Raw genomic sequence first — 24,305 nt, forward strand, 5'->3', positions numbered from 1 at the left:
TTTATTTTTATAGTTTTTGCATTATTTGCCTTTTTATTATGACTCTTTTCAGCTTTCAAATGGGGGTCACTGACCCCATCTTAAAACAAATGCTCTGTGAGTCTACAAAGTTATTGTTATTGCTACTTTTTATTACTCGACTTTCTATTCAGGTCTCCTTCTCATATCCCAGTCTATTATTCAAATCAGTGCATGGTTGCTAGGGTAATTTGGGCAATAACAACCAGAATGCTGAAATTGCAAACCGAAGAGCTGCTGAATAAAAAGCTAAATAACTAAAAAACCACAAATATAAACCAAATGCAACTTGGTTCAGATTATCACTGTCATCATCATCATACTAAAAGTAAATTCAAAGGTAAAAAAAACCCTTTACTGCACATGACAGCTACACCAGAGACCACTCTCTGATCAATCATCTTGAATATCAGGAATGTAGGTTCTTCTGTCCCTTTATCAAAGGAACAGTAACATCAGAAAATGAAAGTGTTATTATAGAATGAATAGATAGTGTAGAGTTGCCCTGCACTGGTAAAAATGGGGTGTTTGCTTTAGAAAGACTACTATAATTTATAAAAACACACTTCTGTGTAGCCATGGGGCAGCCAATCAAGGACAGGACACATGTTAGATAACACACAAGCTATGTAGAACCCATTGTATAGTACAAGGGATATTGGTTATCTACTGTGTAACCTGTGCCTTTTGACAGTGCAGGGCAACAGTACATTATATTTTAATTATTTTAAAACACTCGTTTTTTGGTGTTACTGTTCCTTTAAGCAGGCCATGGACTCGCACACATGAAGATACATCGTGAAGAGCAGACAAAAACTCACTCGCCGGGTGTTTTGTAGTTACAGGCTGAAAACAAAAGCAGTGTGTATGCTAAATAATAAACCTGCCCAGCACAGAGGGATGACTCAATATGAACAGATGCCTGTCATTTTTCTTGATTCATGTTTAAACAAGGAAACTGCAATCCGAAAGTCATGTTATGTATAACAAGGACAGGAGACACGATTGGCTCCAACACATGCCTCTATTGCAGCATTTTCCATCTCATCTCACAGATGGGCAAACTTTTTCACCTGGTTTCGCCGCGGAAATGACGCCCATAGACTTGTATGGCGTTGTGCGACAAAAAAAAATCACCCCAAATCACCTTGGACCACCGTGTCTAAGAATCACTTAAAAGTAGTTCAGACTATCTTAACCCTACCTCCTGTGCTACAAAAAAATATAGCAGGCAAATTACCCCATGACCCCCCGCCGCAAGGCTGTTCGCATATTTAACGATAAATAAAAATAACTTTTTTTTGTGTTTAATTTGTGGAATCAATTTTTAGGGAATTTGCATGGAGCTTTAGAACTGGTTAAAATAAGGTTCTGTTGCTGCATTGTAGCTTTTTGGCATCTACTGCCCCTAAACATCACACTGTCATCAGTACTCACTTGGCCTTTGAGATGAATTTGAAGGTATCGTTCCAATAAGCCAACAGGTCGGTGCCTTCCTCGTCATACACTCTTATATTGTGATATTCAAAGAGTCCGGGGAAGAAGTTATCGATTTCACGCGTAACATTCAAGATGTACCTCACCCTGGTGAAAAAGATCACAAATTAGAGCAATAAAACTCAAAAGGAGCACCAAGTTGGCCCTCAGAATGGACTATTAAACAAGGAGATAATGAGAACAGTTGTAGAAAGCAGATTAGGCAACTGCCAGAAGGACAACAAAAAGTTAAAATAATGACTTTCAAATGCCCTTGAAATTTGGAAGAAGAGAAGGGGTAGCGGCTCTCTCTCCCTCCAAATGGCAGCATGCCGAGGTAAACAAGAGTGAATGGTTTAAAAATATCCACATTGCCAAACCAGTCTGTGGCCTCGCAAGAAACATTACTGAATCCCTCATGCTGATTTCAAATAATAAGAACACAGGCCAAGTTTCTAAAGAGATCTACACAACAGAAAATACAGCTCAGCCTATATCCTTCTAGCATACAGAAACATGTCATTACCCCCACCCTAAAAAGTTACATAACTGACATTTTATTATTTATTGTATATATATGTATATATATATATATATATATATATATATATATATATATATATATATATATATATATATATATATATATATATATATATATATATATATATATATATATATATATATATATATATATATATATATAGTCCCCAACAAAACATTTGAATCTGCCCTGCAGATAACTGACATTTTATTATTTATTGTGTATATATATATATATATGGTCCCCAACAAAACATTTGAATCTGCCCTGCAGATAACTGACATTTTATTATTTATTGTGTATGTATATATATATATATATATATATATATATATATATATATATGGTCCCCAACAAAACATTTGAATCTGCCCTGCATAATACAGGTCCCCATACAGGGGCCAATAAAAGCTGCCAACAGTTTATTGGCCCGTGTGTGGGGCCATCCGACGGGTTCCCCGATCGATAACTGGCCTATGGCAGGTTAAAAAATCGTGGCCGCATCAGTGCGGTCCCGCGATCCGCCCGCCCGTATCGGATGCATTATGATTTGATCGTTGGGCCCTAGGGCCCACAATCGGATCAGCACAATATCACCCACCTCAATGTGAGAGATCCGCTCGTTTGGCGACATTGCCAAACAAGCAGATCTCTATGTCTATGGTCACCTTTAGGATCAATTGCAAACTAGCTGAAGTTATGCCCCATGTGCACCCCCCCTTAAAATCTCTGACTAACTCAGAGTTAGAGAGCTGCAAAGCAGGAAGTAGTTTTCTGTTATGTTACACATCCAGTCACTCCAGCCTTTATACATTACATTTTTGCCTAACTATATTAGAAACATTTTTTATTTTGCACAGTCTATTCACCCAGTTTTTATTTTTACACTGAACATTTCCTTTAAAAAAGCATTCGTATCCCTTTAACTTATTATTTACGTACCCTCTGTTCTGCAAGTCTTCCAAATTGGAGGCATTCCACTCAGAGCCCTAAAATAACGTGAGAAGCAGAAAAGAAATGTATTACTGGGAATAGTAACACGTTGTCATAATATACAAATGGAAAGGCAAAGTGGTTATCAGAGACAACCCTCCCAGTGAAAGAAAACACAGTCCTGTAAAAAAGGAGCAAACCCTTTATTAAAGGACTGTATAAATGTCATTAAAGGAGTTGTTCACCTTTAAATTAACTTTTAGTATTATGTACAGAGTTATATTCTGCAATTGGTTTTCATTTTTTATTATTATTTGTGGTTTATGAGTTATTTAGCTTTTTATTCAGCTGCTCTTCAGTTTGCATTTTCAAATTCCAAATTACCCCAGCAACGATGCACTGACTTAAATAAGAGACTGGTATATGAATAGCAATGGGCCTGAACAGAATGAGGTGAAATAAAATGTAAAATAACAATAAATTTGAAGCTTTATAGAGCAATTGCTTTTAGATGGGGGTCAGTGACCCCCATTTTAAAGCTGGAAAGAGTCAGAAGATGATGACGAATAATGCAAAAACTATAACAAATGAAGACCAATTGAAAAGTTGCTTAAAATTAGCCATTCTAGAACATACTAAAAGTTAACTTAAAGGTGAACCACCTCTTTAAAGGTAAATAGCACAGGGTAATTTCCCATTAAATTGAATAAATGCACCACATTTTCATGACCTGGTCGCTTCTGAATTAGGATCTGAATATATTATATACAGGCAAAGTTCCAACTCCATCTGTGAAACCTCCATCTCAAGGCTACAGTAAGGGGCAGATTTATTAAGGGTTGAAGTGAAAGTTCTAGTTTTTTCTTTGATCAAAAAACTCTCAAATTCGAATTGTGAATTTTCTCAATTCGATTTGAGTTATAATTCCAATTCAAATTTTGAAATCTATCATACTCTGGCCCTTTAAGAATTCGAATATTTGCCATCTAAAACCTGACGAATTACTATATAAGTTAAAAGGAGAGGTCCAGGGATCAATCTGGTGAGGTTTGCAGCCTTCCTGACATTCGAATTTTTTTAATTCGAATCGAGTTTTTCTAATTCGAATCAAATTCGAATCAAATTCGATTCGAGTTTTCGGGTCGATTCAATTCGTCCGAGCTGAGAAAATTCAATTTTATTAATACATTTCGATTGGTCAAATTTCTAATTTATGGGAGTTTAAAAAAAAAAAAAAAAAAAAAAAGTGCCTCTAAATGTACAAAAGGCCATCTGGCAATTAAGGAGAGTAAAAGTGGCCACAGATTATGTGTAACGTAGCAAAAATGCTTGTTGGCCTGAAGAAAAAAAAAACTGACATGTAGGCAAATAGATGATTTCATCCCTGTATGGTGAGAGGACACATCAGAACAAGCCTCCCATGGGTGGGGAACAACTTGTCAGACCAGGTATAAGCTCCAGCAGTGAAGAGCAATATGGGAATATGACATTTAGGCACAAGGTACAGGATGTTTGTCAACTGCGTGTCAGGTCAGGTGACCGCGTGTTTCAGTTTCAGGCACAAAAGAGGCTGCGCTCTGTCATACACTGACCAGAAGTCTAACGATGTAGAAGAACGTCTTCCTCCCCATCTCCAATAGTCTTATTAAGTGACTGATCAACTGCCCACTCTGTTCTCCCTTGTATATATTTCTGTTATGTCTCTTACTTTATGATGCACAACTCCATTTTTTTTTTTTTTTTTTTAAAGGAAAAATATTTTTTTTATTGAGCATCATTTATAAATCAATAGCACATTTTCACAAACTGAACAGTTGATGGCAATTTCCCCATTCACATGCCAATATCAAAACATTACCACCTTTTCCCCTATATCTTAAAGGGATTCTGTCATGATTTTTATGATGTAGTTTTAATTTCTAAATTGCCCTGCAAATAATTCACTCACAATATAAAATTTTATTCCTAAACCTGCAAGTGTAATTTTTTTAGTTGTAATATTGGTGTGTAGGTGCATCTCGGGTCATTTTGCCTGGTCATGTGCTTTCAGAAAGAGCCAGCACTTTAGGGTGGAACTGCTTTCTGGCAGGCTGTTGTTTCTCCTACTCAATGTAACTGAATGTGTCTCAGTGGGACCTGGATTTTAGATCTACCAGGCAGCGGCTATCTTGTGTTAGGGAGCTGCTATCTGGTTACCTTCCCATTGTTCTGTTGTTAGGCTGCTGGGGAGGGGATGAGATCACTCCTTACAGTTAGAAAAGGCACACTGGCACACAAGCTGTGAATGCAGGTGAACACCTTGCAAAGATTTATTACCGGAAGTGCAACGTTTCGGGGCAAGCCCCTTTGTCAAGCACTGGGCACCAAGGAAATTGGAATTATCTACACAGACAGGTGTGCGTGAGCTACTACTACTTTATCACTCCTTACAGTACAGCAGTAAGGAGTGACTGAAGTTTATCAAAGCATAAGTCACATGACTGGGGGTGGCTGGCAAATTGACAATATGTCTAGCCCCATGTCAGATCTCAAAATTAAATATAAAAAAATCTGTTGAGAAATGGATTTCAATGCAGAATTCTGCTGGAGCGGCACTTTTAACTGATTTATATAAAAAAAATTTTTTCCCATGACAGTATCCCTTTAAGGAGAACTAAAGCTTCTATGACAGGCAAACCTAATTTTCTGTTGAACACACAGAGCATGTGCAGCGTTACGGACAATAACTAAACAGCCGAAATGTCTCCTTATTTAATAAATAATTTGTAAGGAATCTTGGTGTGCTCTGGTTTACTTGTCTAGGCTTTGTCTGCCCTTTTCCATAAAGTGTCCCAGTGTTTTACATGAAGGCTGAATGCAGTACCAGTCTTGGATCTGATAGTTATAAATGTAAGGCTAGGGCCACGCGGGGCCAAAATCAGTCTGCTGAAATCCTCAGGCCAATTTCAGCCCCTAGCAGGAGCAGTAGTCTCCCTCCTCCATTTGCATTGTGCCGGCAGGCTAATTTCGGCCCTGTGTGGCCCTAGATTTAGTGCCAATAGCTGAAAAGGTGATGAGAAAACATGGCTGTTGTGATATGAATTGCAAAGCAGAGGAATAATGTCAAGATTATATTTTATAGGCTCACCACCAGGTTCTATTGATCTACTAAAGTAGGTCATTACGCCTTTTTGTGCCCATTAAACACATTATTAAGCATCAGAGACTGAAATATTACACCACCTCTCAGATGACTATATGTACTTGGTGATTATTCATGTATAAACACATAGGGCTTTTCTTTTAAGTTTTCAGTCTGCAGCTGCAGAACAGCAACAAAGACCTTGTACAGCCAAATTCCCTGCCCATCTTGGCAATTTAATAATAACAGAAATGATCGGCTCACCGTTGCCAAGTGTCTGCCTCCTCCTCCAGGTAGACTCACGCTATACTCATGTAAAGGCATCGCACATTGTCTGACGTCAAGGATTTGTACACTTTGTATAGAAGCTTCAAGCTTGGCCCTATCCCCCTTGTATCACCCTTTCACAATTTGGCACTGGATTGTACAGACCGTTGTGTTCTCGAATGCAGGCAGCCAAGATTTATTTTTCCAAAAGTTTAGGTTTCATCTTTGAAGCTTTTTGTTTAGATTTGCCTGCAGCTATTTGTCCCGCCAATGCTACCTGGCCAGCAGACCTGTGTCATTGCAGTATTAATAGTTCTTACTTTCAAGAGACACTAGTGATCAACTGCAATTAACCTTTTATAGCTGCCAAAACTCCCACTGGTTTTTACACTCTGAAGTATGAAAAATCCACAGGGCTCCTCTCTTTATAAGAATGGATGAGCCGACTATGACTGCACTGCTTACACTGCACTAGTTCTCGCTCTACATTAACTGCATTGGGGAAAAAAAATGTTAACTCTTGTTTCAAGCTGAATAAAATTCCACCAATTACGGACATGAGGGCCACTAATGGCTCTGCTGCCACATGAGATAGCAAAACGATGATGGCCCCCAGCACTTGGACTGAGGAGGAAGGGGAGAGATTGCGACAGTTTAGTAGTCGGGGCCTCTAAACTAATATAGGCAAATTATAGTAGAAAGAATCTAAATTACCAGGGTTCATCTTTTGCTGCCCCTGTTAAAGTTCATGACAAAAATAGCACTGACTGACATTCCAATGAATTTGAAATTCTAAAGACATATATGTATTGTTGTCTATGTATTTGTGCAAAATTTATTATGCCTTGATTCCATTCATATGTGAATGTACATCTAAAGTTTAAGATTTATTTAGGGTCGAATTGAAAATTTTAATGTTCTAATTTTTTTATGATCAAAACTGTCAAATTCGACTAGGCAATTCTTCAAATTCGATTTGAGTTTTTTTAAAAAAAAATTTATTTGATTTTTGAGATTTGCCGTACTCTGGCCCTACAAGATTTACCATACTCTGGATTATTCGCCACCTAAAACCTGCCGAATTGCGTCATTGGGAGAGGTACAGGGATCAATTTGGAGCTGTTTTAGCCTTCCTGACATTTCAAGTTTCGATTTGAGTTTGATCGATTTGAGTTTGATCGATTTGAGTTTGATCGATTTGAGTTTGATCGATTTGAGTTTGATCGATTTGAGTTTGATCGATTTGAGTTTGATCGATTTGAGTTTGATCGATTTGTGTTTGATCAATTTGAGTTTGATCAATTTGAGTTTGAGCAATTTGAGTTTGAGCAATGTGAGTTTGAGCAATGTGAGTTTGAGCAATGTGAGTTTGATCAAATTTGATTTGAATTTGATACAATTTTTTTGACTGTTTCAATTCAAAAGTTTTAAAAATTTGATTTTAATAATAAATTTTGATTGGTTGAATTTCAAATTTATTTTTTAAAAACTTACATGAATTCGAAATTCGACCTTTGATAAATGTGCCTCCTCATGTCCCAGTGCTTGCATGGCTGGAAATAGTCCCTATATGTGTGGTTTTTAAACTTTCTTCCCCAAGGACTCAACAAAATAACTATTACAAATAAAGCTAATATCTTTTATACATACATTTTGTAGAATAACCAGGATGTTTTCTGCTAGAAATTCTACTTCAAAGTTTCTCAGTGCTCTGTTGTGTAATCTAAAGGACATTTCCCAAACACACCATGATCTATAATTAGGCCGAAAGTGAAAAAACAGGTTTTAGAAAACCTTCTTACCAGAAATACATGGTCAAAAATCTCTGTTGGGCTGTCCATCTGTCCCAAGATAACAATCATCTCGTTGTCGATAAACTCTTTAAACTCTCTCAGGTTACACACCATCTGCATCTCCAGCTCTGTCCGAATCTGCAGGAAACAAAGTGTTAATTGGAGCGCATGCACACACTGCAGTACTGCTAGAACAGGTAAAGAGGTGTTCCTTTAATATACTAATTTTCCATGTTGATTGAAAGAAGTTAAGTACACAACATACAAGGCATTTTATCAGTGCCAAAGCTCAAAAATCTAAACCATGTCCTTTGGTAATTCTAAATCAAAATCAAAGTTAAACTACATAGCCCAAAAACAATTGGAAAACCTAAAACAACATACAGCTGTATATTAATTGAACCTGGCATATACATGCAGAATAGCTGTTAAATATAATCCAAAATTAACCAAAGTATTGTTCTTAGAAAAGGAATTGCTTCTGCCATATCCTCCAGCAAAGAAGCTCTAAAATCTGATTTGATTATTCTCAGTGATTGTATTTAATCAGGACTCTGACTCTAGGTAGCCAAAATGGCTCCAGACTCAGATTCATTTCCTGAGTTTCAGTGTATGAAATGTCGCTGAAGGATGGATTAGGAAGCACTATGGCAAGTCTCAATCATGTAAATAGTTAAAGAAAAAAATCTTATACAGGAATTGGATCCATTATCCGAAAACTTGTTCTACAGTAAGTTCTGAATTAGGGGAAAGCCAACTCCCATAGACTCTATGTAGAATTTCTAAATATTTTCTTGTTGTCTATAATAACCAGTACCTTGTACTTGATCTCGATCCTTGTACTTGATCGTTATTGGAGGCAAAACAATCCTATTGTTTTTATGTAATGTCTAAATGATTTTTTAGGAGACTTAGAGATATAAATAACAGGAAGCTTCCTTATCCAGTATTCTGGATAACAGGTCCCATAACTTTATATGTTTTAAACATTAGAACAGGGATACAGAATATGGTTGGGCTGTATGAGTATGCTAGGAGGTTTTGGTCAACAGTGAATTAAGTGGGAATATATTGGCGGCTACATCTGAATTCTTTGTTCTAATTAGTGCAATTACACATTTCTGAAAATTGCTAAGGTTTGCATTTGTCTCCAGCAACCTAGCATTTACATATGAGCATGACATATCTCACCTCCTTGGATGTGATATTTTCCAGGTCCTTCTGCATCATGATTTCTCGTAGCTTACTTTTAATTAAGCGTTCTGTGCGCTCACGCTCAGTTGGGCTATAAACAAAACATAATTACAGAGCTTAATGCACTGTATAGTCACGCTTGTTATCGCAGTCACAAGTGATTGATGCCTGGCAGGCATACGCTTCCCACAGCAGATTTGGATTTTCCAATGGCTGCCTACACTCATTTTCAAATAGGCCCATCAGCCCTGCACCTTTTCAGGGCCAGTATCAGCTCTCGCAGTCCATTTATGATTTAGGTAAGAAGCAAAGCAGTGAAGGCGTTCTGTTAAGCTTGCTGCTTGGGGACTTATCAACAACTGCAAAAATAGCCCAACTAATCACCAGAGGAAAGTGATTCTGAGCTACTACCATTTCACATAAGTCTAGTCATAGCAAAAAAGGTACAACCAGTTGAATGGTGCATAAAAGCCAAAATATTGGTAGTACCAGGGAAAAGTGTATTGGGAAATTAGAGCAAAAATCAATAATGTTCACAGGAAGGCATACTCTCAGTTCACCCCAGTCCCAGGGTGCAAAATAACATTCCAATAATTGGCCCAAAAGGCACAAAACGCGTTAGGTTTCTGTCTAACATGTCCTAATAAATATTTTGCATTTTTTTTTTAATTCATCGGCCCTTTATTTTTTGGAGGTACTCACAATTATTGGAATGTTATCATAGCAAAAAGGACCAATAAAAACAACAGAACCCCATATGAATTAGGGATTCTGTAGGTAAGCGCCTCCTGTATAAATAAGATTTATATTTGGCCTTGCATACGGAGTGGTAACTTACACATCGGTGAAGAGCACTGGGGAATCTGAGCGGTGTGACTGCACATCTTGCATAGCATTCCATTCATTGATTGAACACTGATCGGAGTTAATGCGACTCTCATAGTAACTAACCCAGGTTAGAAAGAGACTGCCAGCATAGTAGTTATTGACACGGGCTATCTCGCAGGCTTTGTGCAAACTCTGCAAAGCAGACCTGGAAAAGAGAAGGCGGGAGATGGGAATTTGATTTTTAGATGATGAGAAATATCAAGATATCAAGCTGCCCTTAAAAGTAACCTTACAGTATGTCAAAAATGTGTGTTACTCACCACATGGCTTGTACAGACACAGGCTTGAAGATGTGAACTCTGTTATCAGTGGAAACGCTGAAGCCTCTGTAAAGATCACATTTAAAAAATGGAGCAAAGTGTCACATATCTTTGCCAAAGAACATGCTAAAATATTTAACTGCGTTATAAAGAGCTACTTCAAATGTACACATGGGAAATCTTCCAAAAATGTATTCAAATAAAAACGAATAGAACTGCGTTTGAAGATGCTGAGCACTCTCCTATAGAAAGCATTCCGAGGACAGCACTCAACATTTCAGAGTGGAAAAAGAAATATTCTCTGGCTGCTGTGAACTGTGCGTGCTGGAAATGACAGTTGCATCACTGCAACAATTCCAACAAATGAATGGTTAAAGGGAAGCAACGCCACTATTCCATTAAAGGAGAGATGCAAGACACAGTGCAAGTGCTTTGCTTATAGAGCAATGTTTGGCTGCTGGAAATGACATGGGTACAGTTAAGTCTGCTGGAACCGTGAGCGTAGGACAGGCTGGGACACAGTGAAGGTCACTTGAGGCTCTGGCATGCAAAGCGATGGGTTTGTGCAAAGCAAATAAAAAAAGAAGATTATGCCCAATAAAAAAAAAAAGTCAAATATTTTTTAATTGCAAAAACAGAAATGTAAGTGAATAAGTAGAAGTGTATATATTTACCCATCTCCATCCAGATGTATAAGCGTGTCACTCCAGAGAGGAAGCACAAGGCCCATGGTGCACATGCTGCTATAAAACAAGAACAGAAAGTGCAACGTTAACATTCAGATGCATTTTATTTCATGCATAATTATTAATTATCAGCATCAATGAGCAGACAAGGAGATTCTAAAGTGGAATAGGACTGTCCTAGAATTTGCTCCCCCAGGTGCCTATGCAGACCCACGAGGAACATGTTACATAAATATGACATTAATGGGTTGATGCAAGTCCTTGTCTGAAGGGATTTTGTAACCTCCCTGGGATATCCAGCTGGTCCTGTCAGGCTGTCAGTTATTTTGGCCTCATACACAGGCCAATAAGCTGCAGATATAGCCTGGCCTGTTTTGGCATTTGTCCCAAAGGAAGGTCACAGTTAGTGACCAAAACGTTGGACTAATCCTGTAAATTTTTGTTGTACAAACCCTCCAATTTTTTTTGTCACTTATCCTTAGCACTTTTATTTTGTAAAAGGGTTGCTCCTCATTAGACATTATAAAAGTATGGGACCTGTTATCCACAATGCTTTCTGGATAAGTGATCTTTCCGTTACTTGGATCTTCATACTTTAAATTGACTAAAAAGTCATTCAAATATTAATTAAAATCAAGTTAGGGTTGTTTTGCCTCTAGTAAGGATAAATTATATCAAAGTTGGGATCAAGTACAATATACTGTTTTATTATTACAGAGCAAAAGATAATCATTTTTAAAAACTGTAATTATTAGTTTATAATGGAGTCTGTGGAGATGACCTTCCTATAATTCGGGGGTTTTCTGGATAACCAATGCTATACCTGTATATATGACATAGAAAATATGGGGGTTGGGAGAAATATAACCTTTAACTGTATAAGAAAGATGTAAGTGTGCAAATGTGCTCTTTAGCACTAACAGATCAGTGAAAATTCTCCAGATATTTACTGGGCAGATTTGGAGATTCCACGTTGGGCCAGGGTGTGGCTGTCCCAAAAACAGATCCACATGTTGGGCGAGTTTGGCAAAGGACCACCACCCATCACTGAAATAGAAAACAGGTTTATCAGGTGCCCATGTGTCAGTGGCACCTGCACAACGAGGGTAGGAACATATCAGAAGTTTTTTGTGCTCATTCTAAATCACCTTCCAGCGTGGGAGACAAATGCCCATGATTATCTTTCCAATACGATCCATGTGCACGACGAGGTGCCTTGGTAAAGCTTTGTGTGTCCACAAACTCATCACATTCACAGCAAAAAAAGGTTTTGCTAATGACTTCTTCAGGTTGTCCAACATAATAGAGTCTTCTTCAGACAAGTACACAACGCAATAGTTTTACATTTGGCGAAAGATGGGGATCCTAACTGAAAGGTACTGCCATGTTTCTCCGCCTGCATTTTAAAGCAGGAAAGAAAACGTCCTGCAAGTTCCTACCCTGAATCCTGATGTTCACGCGGTGTATAAAAGAAAGGAAGCATTAGGCTTCATGTGTTGTGTAACTGAGTGACCTGAAGAAGTCATTAGCACGAGTGTCTATGCTGTGAATGTGATGAGTTTATGGAAACTGAAAAGGTTTTCCAAGGCACCTCGTGGTGTGAGGGATATTTTTAGTGAGAACTGATTAAGGAAGCCTAGCAACCCATCAAGAAACTAGTCATAAATATTGACTACCATAAGCTTAGGAAACTTGACCTGCAAAGCTAAATAAAGCTCAGCTTCTTTGTGAAATTCTCCTTTCCTCTCTGCTCGCTTAAGGAATCTGTCACCTCAGATAATATATAGAAAGGCCACAAAGACCAACACACTCAACATAAAACTCAAAATAAATGGTCATGAATGATATACTGAGAATTCTTCCATTCTTTTATCTTACAGTAATACAAAAGTAGAAGGGCATAAGGTAACATCTTTATTTTTATAGGAGCCTTTCATACAGTGCCTGTAACCTCTTGCCAAAGGCAACGTTTGATGGAGAGCAACACGTTTCAGATCAAAGCTAAAGAGAACATTTCACTTTAGGTAAGTAATATGGAAGCCCATTGCAGTTGTATACATGGAAATCTGTAAATCATATGTCCCTGACTTCCACTCCAATTCATTTGGATTTTGTAACTTCAGTAGTAGTTTGGTGCTATTTCAAGAGGTGATGTTGCCACAAGAACCCCAAACATTATTGCTTGCCATATTTCTGCAGTTTTTGCGGACACTTTTGCATCTACACTATTATATTTATTCATGAGTAGTGACTGCCATATTGATGACTCTCCGGTATCTGTGTTTCCAGAGGCAGTTATTACAAGGATCAAATGAGTACCCTTTACTTGGCACCAAAACAGTTGAATAAAACAAGTATCAACCTTTAAGTAATTCAATGCATGAACTTGAGAGCAACGATGCGCTGGGTGACAAATTACCTGACCCCCAACTCCCTCTCTCCCAATCCAACTTCGTGTGCTGTCATTATGTATATACGTACATACCCTGACTATCTTTGATGTTACCAGAGGGGGCATCTTGTCCCCAAATATGCATTTTGGTGCTGAAATCTGATGTTTTCCTACACCTGGGCTGACAAAAAGGTTCTGGGTGCAGGCAAGGAAGGGGGCTGATTCCTGCTTAGGAGAGGATTGTTGGCTGCATTTAGTGACGTAACTAGATATTACTGCGCACCACTGCAAATTCAAAAACATTTACATTTAAATTGACCAAATATACCCAGATATATTGAAGTTGCTCATTAATTAGGGTCCTCTACACTCCTGGGCCCCACAGCAATCGCAGGGTCTGCTTCCTTTGTAGTTACACCCCATGTCTGTGCGGGCTTCCTTCGTGTATTCTGATTTTTACCCATATTGCAAAAAATTACAGGAAGGTAAATGGCGTCCTGATTTAATTGCCCGAGTGTGTAGGGACTTTAGATTGGACACACCATTGAGGCAGGGACTAATAATGTTTGTCATGTCACATTAATAAAAACATTAAGTTAAAAAAGAAATTAGGGATAATAGAAGGCAAGTAGAAGGGCATCAGATATACTGCTATAGAATGGGAAATATTTCCCATAGCAACCAGACTTGTTGATGAGGAATAAACGATCACTTCAAATTCCTGCCATAGCAAAGCCTTGCCTGTACAAAGTATCTTATCTAGGAGTAGTGAGCGTCTAGTGGTCGGTGAAAAGAAACTTCTCAAACATACCACTAATAAAAAAAAATCTTACTGCAAAGCTGGCTAATATATACAGGCCAAAATTAGTTGCCAACTGGTCAGTTTATGGGGTCAAAATATCATAATCGCTGACCAATGTGTGATTGTGGCTCAGATTTCGACTGGCAAAAATGGAAAAGTGTCTGGGGAGGACAAAACTGGTCTCAAAGGGTTTGAACAGAACCCGTGTGATCCAGTCTTTGGCCAAACTAGTTAATCCAGATGTACTTGGTCATATACTGTCTTATGTTGCGATTGTGAGTTCCTGCTAAATTGTAGTACAGGTATGGGACCCGTTATCCAGAATGCTCGGGACCTGGGGTTTTTCAGATAACGGATCATTCTGTAATTTGGCTCTTCATACCTTAAGTCTACTAGAAAATCATGTAAACATTAAATAAACCAAATAAGCTGGTTTTGCTTCCAATAAGGATTAATTATATCTTAGTTTGGATCATGTACAAGGTACTGTTTTATTATTATAGAGAAAAAGGAAATAATTTGATTATAATGCAGTCTATGGGAGACAGCCTTTCTGTAATTCAGAGCTTTCTGGATAAAGGGTTTGCGGATAACAGATGTAGTTTAATAAAATCTGGAAGGTTGCAAAGTGCCTGAATTTTTTTGTCCTATTATTCCCTACACCTCCCAAGCTGGAGATATAAATACAGGAGACTCCCTAAAAATACTAGCGGGTTGCCATGTTTGTATAATGTATGTTTCCCAAAAACAAGAAAGTAGATACAGTCACCACGTGCTCAGGACATACCTGTCATTACAGGCGAAATCCATCCCCAGGACAATGCTCTCTTCTGTGTCTTGCCTTCCATTGCTCGAGACGACAACCATATATCGTGTGCGGTTCTGATACGTGCTTTCCAACTTTACGGCCTAAGGGAAATAAATACATTTTATATTACTGGGGCATGTTTTATAATGGAGGGGGAAAAAAATCTGATTTGGAACATTAGACACAAAAGGCTGAAGATTTCTCTTATGATCGGACACATTATATGCTTTGTGCCAGAATTGTAAGCTTTTTACGCAGATTCTAAACCCCACCTGTTATATTATAAATCTGAAAACTAACACTGTACATTATATTCCCTGCTCTACAATAGAAATGTGCCAGCACCACCCTCTGTAACACAATTAGGTTTACGCCATAAAACGGTGTACTTGGCAACCGCATGCAGGTATTTTTTTTTACAAGACTTATTAACAAGAAACAAGCATGTTTAGGCCAGCAGTGCATATTCATATGACAAATGGAATACATAGGAACATTTCCCCATAGTTTTCAAGTGCTCCCAGTTTGCACAGAACCAAGTTGTTGATTACTAGTAGCAATACTGAAATGTTACGTTACCAGAATGCATTGTTCTTATTAGGTTATTGCCAGACAGGGCTCATTTAAGCAGGGACTCAGTCGATCCTACTGGATCTGCAATGAGAGGCACTATACCTGTCTGGGGGCAGACACATGGGGTGGATTTTGGTGTGAAAAACGCATACTCATATGTTTCAGAGCCAAAATATGCGCTTCGTGTCTACACCTGAGCTAATGAACCACTTTTCATTGCAGACAAAGGAGGGAGCAGAGGTTGGGGGAAACAGCCCCATCTGGAAGTAGCCTATTGTTCTAAAAAAGCCAGGTGGAAAAAAGGGGTTGAATTCTCCTTTAAGGTTGCCATACATGGGCCGATAAAAGCTGCTGACAGACCGAGGCAGTGTATGGGGACCTCAGACGGGCTTTCCCGATCGATATATCGAATGGGCAGGGGTAAAAATCCAGAGAAATCGCCAAACGAGCGGATCTCTATATGTATGGCCACCTTTAGTTGTACAGGTATAGGATCCGTTACCCAGAAAGCTCCGAATTATGGAAAGGCCGTCTCTCCCATAGACTCCATTATAATCAAATAATTCAAAATTTTAAAAAGGATTTCCTTTTTCTCTGTAATAACAGTAGTTTGTACTTGATCCCAACTAAGATATAATTAATCCTTATTGGAAGCAAAACCAGCCTATTGGCTTTATTTAATGTTTATATGATTTTCTAGTAGACTTAAGGTATGAGGATCTAAATTACGGAAATATCCGTTATCCAGAAAACCCCAGGTCCCAAGAATTCTGGATAACAGGTCCCATACCTGTAATGTGAATGGGATCTCTGTGTCTCAACTTTGGGAAGGGTTGCCACCTATTTTAAAAAGACATTTTTTCCCTATTAATAATATTAGGGTGATGCATCATTTTTACTGGCCAGGCCGTTAAAATACTGGCCAGACGGCAACCCTACCTGTGGGTCAATAAGTCTCTTCAAAAACCCAGGCACATGTAAACAGACATACAGCGGAACCCCTATTTTACATCCCCTAATTTTTAGTTTCCCCTCATTTTACATTGTTGTTTTCTGGTACCACCAATATATTATGCATAATACATTTCCCTGATTTTACATTTTCCTGGATTTAACACCATTTTTATCTTGTCCCCTGAAAAACGTAAAATAGGGGTTCTACTGTACATACATACAGTACAGAGCACTGACATTCTGCAGCAATTAAGAGGGATTTTACATCCACCGCAACTCTGCACCAGTGGAGCTTACAATCTAAGGTCCCAATCACATTCACAAATTAGGGCCAATTTTAGTAAGAACAAATAAACCTGTATTTATTGGAGTGTGTGAAGAAACTGCAGTATTCGGAGGAAACCTACGCAGACACAGAAAATACAAACCCCATGGAGACATTGCCCAGGCTGGAAACGAACCAGCAAGACAGTAATACTAACCACTGCTCCACCTGCAGCCATATTCCATTAGATTTACAGACAAACAAACTACAGGCCAAATATTTATGCAGGAGATTAATTTGGTGATATTCCCATCACAATGGCTAATCTCTTGAGGGTTTGCCTTTGACATCAGCCTTGACGTCCCTTTGTGCAGGCCACAGCCCACTTTTATTGTCATTTTCACATTCACAATTGCAATCACAGAGGGCTGTGGATGAAGTTTGTTACATACAGCAGCTGCTACAGCTTTATTGTCCCCTCCCTTAAGTTAAGAAGCTCAGAAACAAAGCCATAAAAATGTTGTGTGTGTGGTTAGCAGTAACAGTCAGAGAAAGGCCATGCTTTGATGGTACAATCCTCTAATGGGTCTCTCTAAAGTGCATGTAATTGTCTCTAGCTATTACTGTAAAACTGCCAGACAGTTCAGTCTATGAGACAGGGCTTATCTCCAGCCATTACTTGAATTTTTTTTCCCAGATAATGAACAGTAGCCCTGGGTATCAGGTAAACAGTCTGATTTTACTGCATAGTGATCCCAAAATCAAATCCAATGGCTTCTAGCACTAGATCTGTACTGGCAGAAAAATGATTAGATAATCCTATTGCTTATAAGAATACAATATTCTCTCTAATATTATTATTAATAATAACATGTATTTTTAGAGCGCCAACATATTGCACGTCTCTAATTGTTATTTCATATAGCTCTTTCAGTTCTACCACTGATGGAAGAGGATTTCTTCACCGTCCCAGCAACCAGATAACCCCATTGTTATGATTTATCACTTGTGCTTCTGTTAAGCCCCTCTCCTATTCATGTTCCCGTTTGCCATTTTAATCATAATCTGGTGGGACCCTCAAAACCAGATAAGAGAACTGCTTGAATTCTGAAGCAGAGAACATATACTACAATCATTTAAACAGATTGTGTCATATCTTGACTTCCCTCTAAAGCTCCCCATAGACGAGACGATTCTTCTTGCCGAACGATGGATTTTAGGGAAGTCCGACCAATCCTTCGAAATTATCGTACGGTTAGTGGGATTAGAACGATCGTACATTTTACGATTTTTCGGCCGACATCTGTCAGGAAATTGATCGGCCAGGTCAAATCTTTGTCGGTCCCAGTGCAATCTATCTGTGTTTGCAGAACCAAGCAGGCAGCTCCCCTTTGTTTTCCTGGTAAATTGGTCTTTTTAGTTGATGGTCAATTCGTACGATCGTTGTGAGAAGATCGTGGTCTCACGATCAGGATCCGATCTTTTAAAAATCTCAACATCTATGGCCAGCTTTAGGGCAGAGACACACGGTCAGATTCAGGGAGATTAGTCACCCGGCGACAAACCTCCTCTTCTTCGGGCGACTAATCTCCCCGAACTGCCTTTAGCAGACTATAATTTAACTCACCGGCAGGATGGCACTCGGAGCGTTTCATTTTCCGAAGTCACCCAAAGTTGCTTCACAAGGAAACTTTGGGAGACTTCGGGGAAAAAAGGCGATCCAAGTGCTATCTGGGGAGTTCAGGAAGATTATTTGCCCAGTAGAAGAGATTTGTCACTGGGCGACTAATCTCCCCGAATCTGAGCGTGTGTCTCTGCCCTTATATGAGCTGGGGGCTCTTTTGGCTGTTAAAGGGGTGGTTCAACTTTAAGTTAACGTTTAGTATGTTATAGAATGGTCCATTGTAAGCAACTCTTCAATTGGTCTTCATTATTTTATTTTTTCACTGCACATGCTCTGTGCTGCTGTCACTTACTGAGCTTAGGGACCCACTCAATATACAGTACACATAGAATAGAAATGTCACAATATAAGGCTGATTAGTAATTAATACAGATAATTACTACATGGCAGCACAGAAACCAGTGCAACTAGCATCAGAATTTAATCATCAGCCCTGTGGCATCAGCTTATATTACAGGCAAACCTCAGTCTCTGCTTGATAATTAGTGACGACCCCTAAGCTTAGCTTCTCAACAGCTGCTCAGAGCCCACTGAGCATGTGCGTGTCACAGACACTTTCCAAGATGGTGACCCCCTGTGACAAGTTTGAAGTCCTGGATCATTGCTGCTATTGAAAAGCTGAAACCTTAGGCTGGTGCAATAAATTCAGTATAAAAATTATGGCATTTTTAGCCAGATTAATCTTTTGGGTTTAGTTCTCCTTTAAAGCAGTTTATAAGATACCAGGATTTACAAAGCAAGCACAACAAGGCACGGATGTGCGCTATCCACAGGAAAATGCAGCTTCCTGCAGAGCGTGCCATATCAAAGAGAACATCTGTGCAGCGGTTAGGGACACCACAGGGATTACTATCCATTGTGTTCCTACATTTAAAATAAGGTATCAGCTGGCTCAGCTGAAGGGTGCCCAGTCAGGGCTGACACTGCAAGAACTACAAAAATCTGTGCTGTGCCAAGTGCTGAGGAAACGGCACGGTGCTGGCGTGTGCTTCCAAGAAACTGTCTTGCATCACTTGCAGAAGTTTGACAAAGGGAAGTGAGCAAGAATAAAGCATTAGTGAGACGAAGATCAAAGGCATCCATGGGTAAAATGGGGCGAGTCTGTGCCAAGCAGAAATGACAGGCCAACCCAGGAGAAGAGCGAGCGCCGTCACTTTGCACTGCTCACGGCAAAGCTAACCTGCAGCAATAATTAAAACTTCAAGCATCAACATATTCCGCACAGCTGTGAATCCGTAGGAGAAGAAAACTGGCGTCAGAGAGACAACGGGGGCACGTAGTCAGTACAGGGAGCCCAGGGGCTCAACACTGTAACAAGGCAATGGGAGCATGGGGTACAATACTCTGTTATACGAAGATATGCTTCCAAAATCACCAAACATCTGGCTCTTGGATAATTCTAATCAGGAAGCACAAAGCGGAGAATCTGAAACCTCCTCTAGTGCAGAAATACAGGCCAGGCAATTTAAAGGGATACTGTCATGGGAAAAAAGTTTTTTCAAAACACATCTGTTAACAGTGCTGCTCCAGCAGTCCTCTGCTCTGAAATCCGTTTCTCAAAAGAGAAAACAGATTTTTTTATATTTAATTTTTTAATCAGACATATAGTCAGTTTCTCAGCTGCCCCCAGTCATGTGACTTGTGCTCTGATAAACTTCAGTCACTCTTTACTGCTGTACTGCAAGTTGGAGTGATATCACACCCACCCTTTCCCCCCAGCAGCCTAACAACAGAACAATGGGAAAGTAATCAGATAGCAGCTCCCTAAAACAAGTTAACAGCTGTCTGTAGATCTAAGAACAGCACCCAATAGTAAAATCCAGGTCCCACTGAGACACATTCAGTTACATTAAGTAGGAGAAACAACAGCCTGTTAGAAAGCAGTTCCATCCTAAAGTGCTGGCTCTTTCTGAACGCACATGACCAGGCAAAATGACCCGAGATGCACCTACACACCAATATTACTGTTTTAATGTTGTATTAATGTTATACTCTAGAGTGAAGTCTTTGCAGTGTAATTTAGAAATAAAAACTACATTATAAAAAGCATAACAGAATCCCTTTAAATATCCAAGCAAAGCTGTTGTACAGCCATTCCTAGTACATTATGGGCACTTGCTCTTCGCACAAAATTCTGACTTCGAGGGATTTACTGCAGCCTGTGACTCCACGTCCACAACATCTTATCCAAGTTAATAGCATGAGACTTTGGTTCCAGCCGTCATCATCTGAAGTAAACAGCTCCACATTCACAGTCGATTTGTTCCGTTTCACCATAAGTTGAATTGTTGCACAGAAAGGCATTTCAACATTCCTCTAGACATGTGAACAGTTGGACAGCAAGGGAAAAGAGCATTTAGCAAATAGAAAACTGAATTTGTCATAAAAAAACAATTCCTATAAAAACGTGAGCTGTCCTACTGGAGGCCTTTTGGCCAAGTGACTAGGGTTGCCACCATTCTGTAAATATTTTTCCGCCAGACAGTTGGGCAGACACAAAAGGGGTGGGTGGTGATGCAAATGGGGTGGAGTTATGGTGCAAATGGGATGGGGTTATGGCACAAAGGGGCGGGGTTGTGACAATTGGTGGGGTTATGAAACAAAAGGGCAGGGCTATGGTACAATGGGGGTGGGGCTATGGCATAGCAATGGCCAGAGGGAGGATTAAGGCACTAATCCACAAACAAATAAATTAAAGGAGACATTCATTGTAAAAAATAAGAACATACCAGTGCATTATACTCATTTAGTTATAGAAGAATTCTGCTTAAAAAAAAGTAGTGTTTCAGGCTGATTTATTTAAAACCCTAATAATCCCTCCCTTCTCTTCCACTTCCTGCTCCCTGAATTCCCAGGCTGTGCAGGGGGAGCCGGCGGCTCTTAGCTCACTGCACTGTACGACAGGAACCAATCAGCAGCTAACAGGACCTGATAGGGAACTGAAGCCTATCTGTGCTTGTGTAACTGCAGAGCTGTGATTGGCTGTCCCCCTCAAAGTGTGCTTTTGGCTGGGGCTGTTAGGACACACCCACCCCTCATTTGAAACACAGAAAGGGACCAGTGAACATCTATAGCAGGGGTGACCAAACTTTTTGCAACGAGGACCAGATTTGGTGAGGTGAAAATGTGCGGCTTGACACTTCTATCCCTTCCGAGGTAGCTAACTAGCGATTTAGGCCCTATTTGGAGTCACATGACATTTCTACTGTATTATTATCCTTTGTTTCTATAGCGCTGACATATTCCCCAGCGCTGCACAGAGAATATAAATCATTTCCATCAGAGAAGAGTTTCTGCAGCAGCTGAGATCAGACACTACAACTCCCAGCACCCCCTGCCTGAAGCCCAATGGCTCGTGTAATAATCATCCAGAGCGCAGGGGATGCTGGGAACTCAGTGACAGAAGGAGGAGGAGCCTTGGTTCGGGCTAAAGACAGAGGTGCCCAAGTGCTGAGTAATGGGAGCTCCCCAGCAGCATCAGGCCCAATGACAGTGCAAATCTCTCACAGCCCCGGTCCCTCGATCCCCTGTCCCTCCCCGACCCCACTGCCTCCCCCGACCCACTGCCCGACCTGACCCCCCGTGCTGCTCACTATTCACAGATCCGGGTTCTTCGGCAGTCCCTCCTCAGCCTGGAGCAGCTTCTCATTACCTGCTGCCGGCCAATTAAAAATGGATCGCAGGCCGTAGTTTGGAAACCCCTGATCTATAGGAAGCTCTAATAAAGGGGCAATTTTTAAATATAATAATTTTTAGCACCATGTAAAAGCAACACCCTATATTACTTATAATTGCCTACAAAATTAGGTTTTTAGTCACTTATCCTATATGTCTCCTTTAACATTGGGGCAGGCCAAGGGCTATTCTTAACGGTATTACAAATTTACCAGCAACTACATTGCCGGTAAATTTGTAGTACTGGTCCTGGCACTTTAAAATACTGGCAGGGTGGCAACCCTACATGCAACCCTTTCAAGAGTTTTTATATGGCAAATTCCAACATAGACAATTGGTTGAGTATAAATCACCAGTGATTGCCATTATGCCAGTGGCACCTGCAGACCACAAACCAATAAGTCACTGGCTAACCTGCCCCATTATGTGTATATGGCCCTAAAATCTGGCTTTGTAGTAGCCCAAAAAGGACTGGAGCACAACAAGGAGCCATCCCGGATATAGCAGGGGTTACAAAGAGTAACAATGATTGACAATACTCCCACATGCTGCTGCATAACTTAGCAAGAAAGGAATTCGATCGGTTTCGCAACACTCCTTTGCTCAATAGCTCCCAAAACAGCTGAAAATAGGTCTGTCTTTTTATTTACCTTAAACACAATAGGGAAATTACTGGAAAAATGAACCCAATTGAGCACAACTGCCAAGATTTCAATTAACTGGCAGTTTAGGTTTTAGTAGGCGATGTCCCAGCACAAGTGTATCTGCACAGAAGCATCACTATGAAATAGTCATTAAATAAATATCCAAGTGTAATGGAGACATATAGAGTAAATGAAAAAGCCAAAATTTTGCAGGCAATAATGAATAATATATGGTGTTTTGTTTTTTTTTTTACTTTGAGCTAATAAATATCTTTAAAAAAATGAACCCTTTATTGGAGCTCCCCATAGATGTTCTCTGGTCCCTGTCCATGTTTCAAATGAGGGGTGGGCATGTCTTAACAGTGCTTGCCAGACACACAGTAGGAGGGGGACAGCCAATCACAGCCATGCATTCACACAGGCAAAGACAGGCTTCAGCTCCCTATCAGGTCAGCCTAACTGCTGATTGGTTCCTACCCTACAGTGCAGTGTGCTGCTGGCTCCCCTGCACAGCCTGGAAAAGGAGGCAGCAGGAAGTGGTTCAGATTGGTGGGGATAGTAGGGTTTTTGCAAAATGTTTCAATAAAATAACCTGAAACACTACTTTTTAAAGCACATTCCTTCTATATCTAAAAAAAGTTAAATGCACTGGTACATTCTTGTTTTTACATAATGTCTCTAAGGCTCTTGATCATGTCAAATGCTTCTAGGATGATAGAATTGTATTATTTATTTTTTCTAAACAATTTAGTGTCAACAGAACCAAAGAATTCAGCCTCACATAAAGCTCACTTTTCAATCATTAACCGATTAAACTATTCTCCATCAAACCCTTCTCTCAGGTTGGGGCCAGGGACTTGCACAATTGTGACATTAAACAAAACCCTGTAGAACCTTTAGCCATGATAAATGAAGAAAACACAAAGTAATTTGACTGAATAATGATGATGCACTCATCATGAAATACAAGCTGGTCGCTTTAGATAGAGTCAAAGGATGACAAAGTCTCCAGTATGTATAGAGTCTTATCCACCAAATGACATTGGGGCAGTCCGGTCACATCATAATTTGTATGAATACACTAAAAACCTTTATGGAAAGCCATCTCTACAGAATCCACAGAGGCTAAAAATGCAGTTTAAAACAAAAGACGTTAAGTCTTGGGCAACAAAGAGCCTTTTGATTGGCAAAAAGTGAGCATGCTCTAAGTAAATGGCACAATACAGTCACTGATCTCAGAAAAATGACTGAAGAAATAAAATATTCATTTGTCAGACCAACAGCTGAAGGAATCACAGATAACAAAGAAGGAGGGGCGGCATAAAACA

At 39.6% G+C, this 24,305-nt stretch overlaps 1 protein-coding gene across 1 annotated transcript in view; it reads right to left on the minus strand.

Moving 5' to 3' along the window:
- Positions 1-20,698: 20,698 nt before the first annotated feature.
- Positions 20,699-24,305, minus strand: part of ssh2.L (slingshot protein phosphatase 2 L homeolog) — a 135,921-nt gene continuing 132,314 nt past the window's right edge. The window contains 1 exon segment of the mRNA NM_001096832.1: positions 20,699-20,974. Coding sequence (NP_001090301.1) covers positions 20,756-20,974 — 219 coding nt within the window. The 3' untranslated portion in view covers positions 20,699-20,755.

This window comes from Xenopus laevis, chromosome 2L (assembly GCF_017654675.1).
Source record: "Xenopus laevis strain J_2021 chromosome 2L, Xenopus_laevis_v10.1, whole genome shotgun sequence".
NCBI lineage: Eukaryota > Metazoa > Chordata > Amphibia > Anura > Pipidae > Xenopus > Xenopus laevis.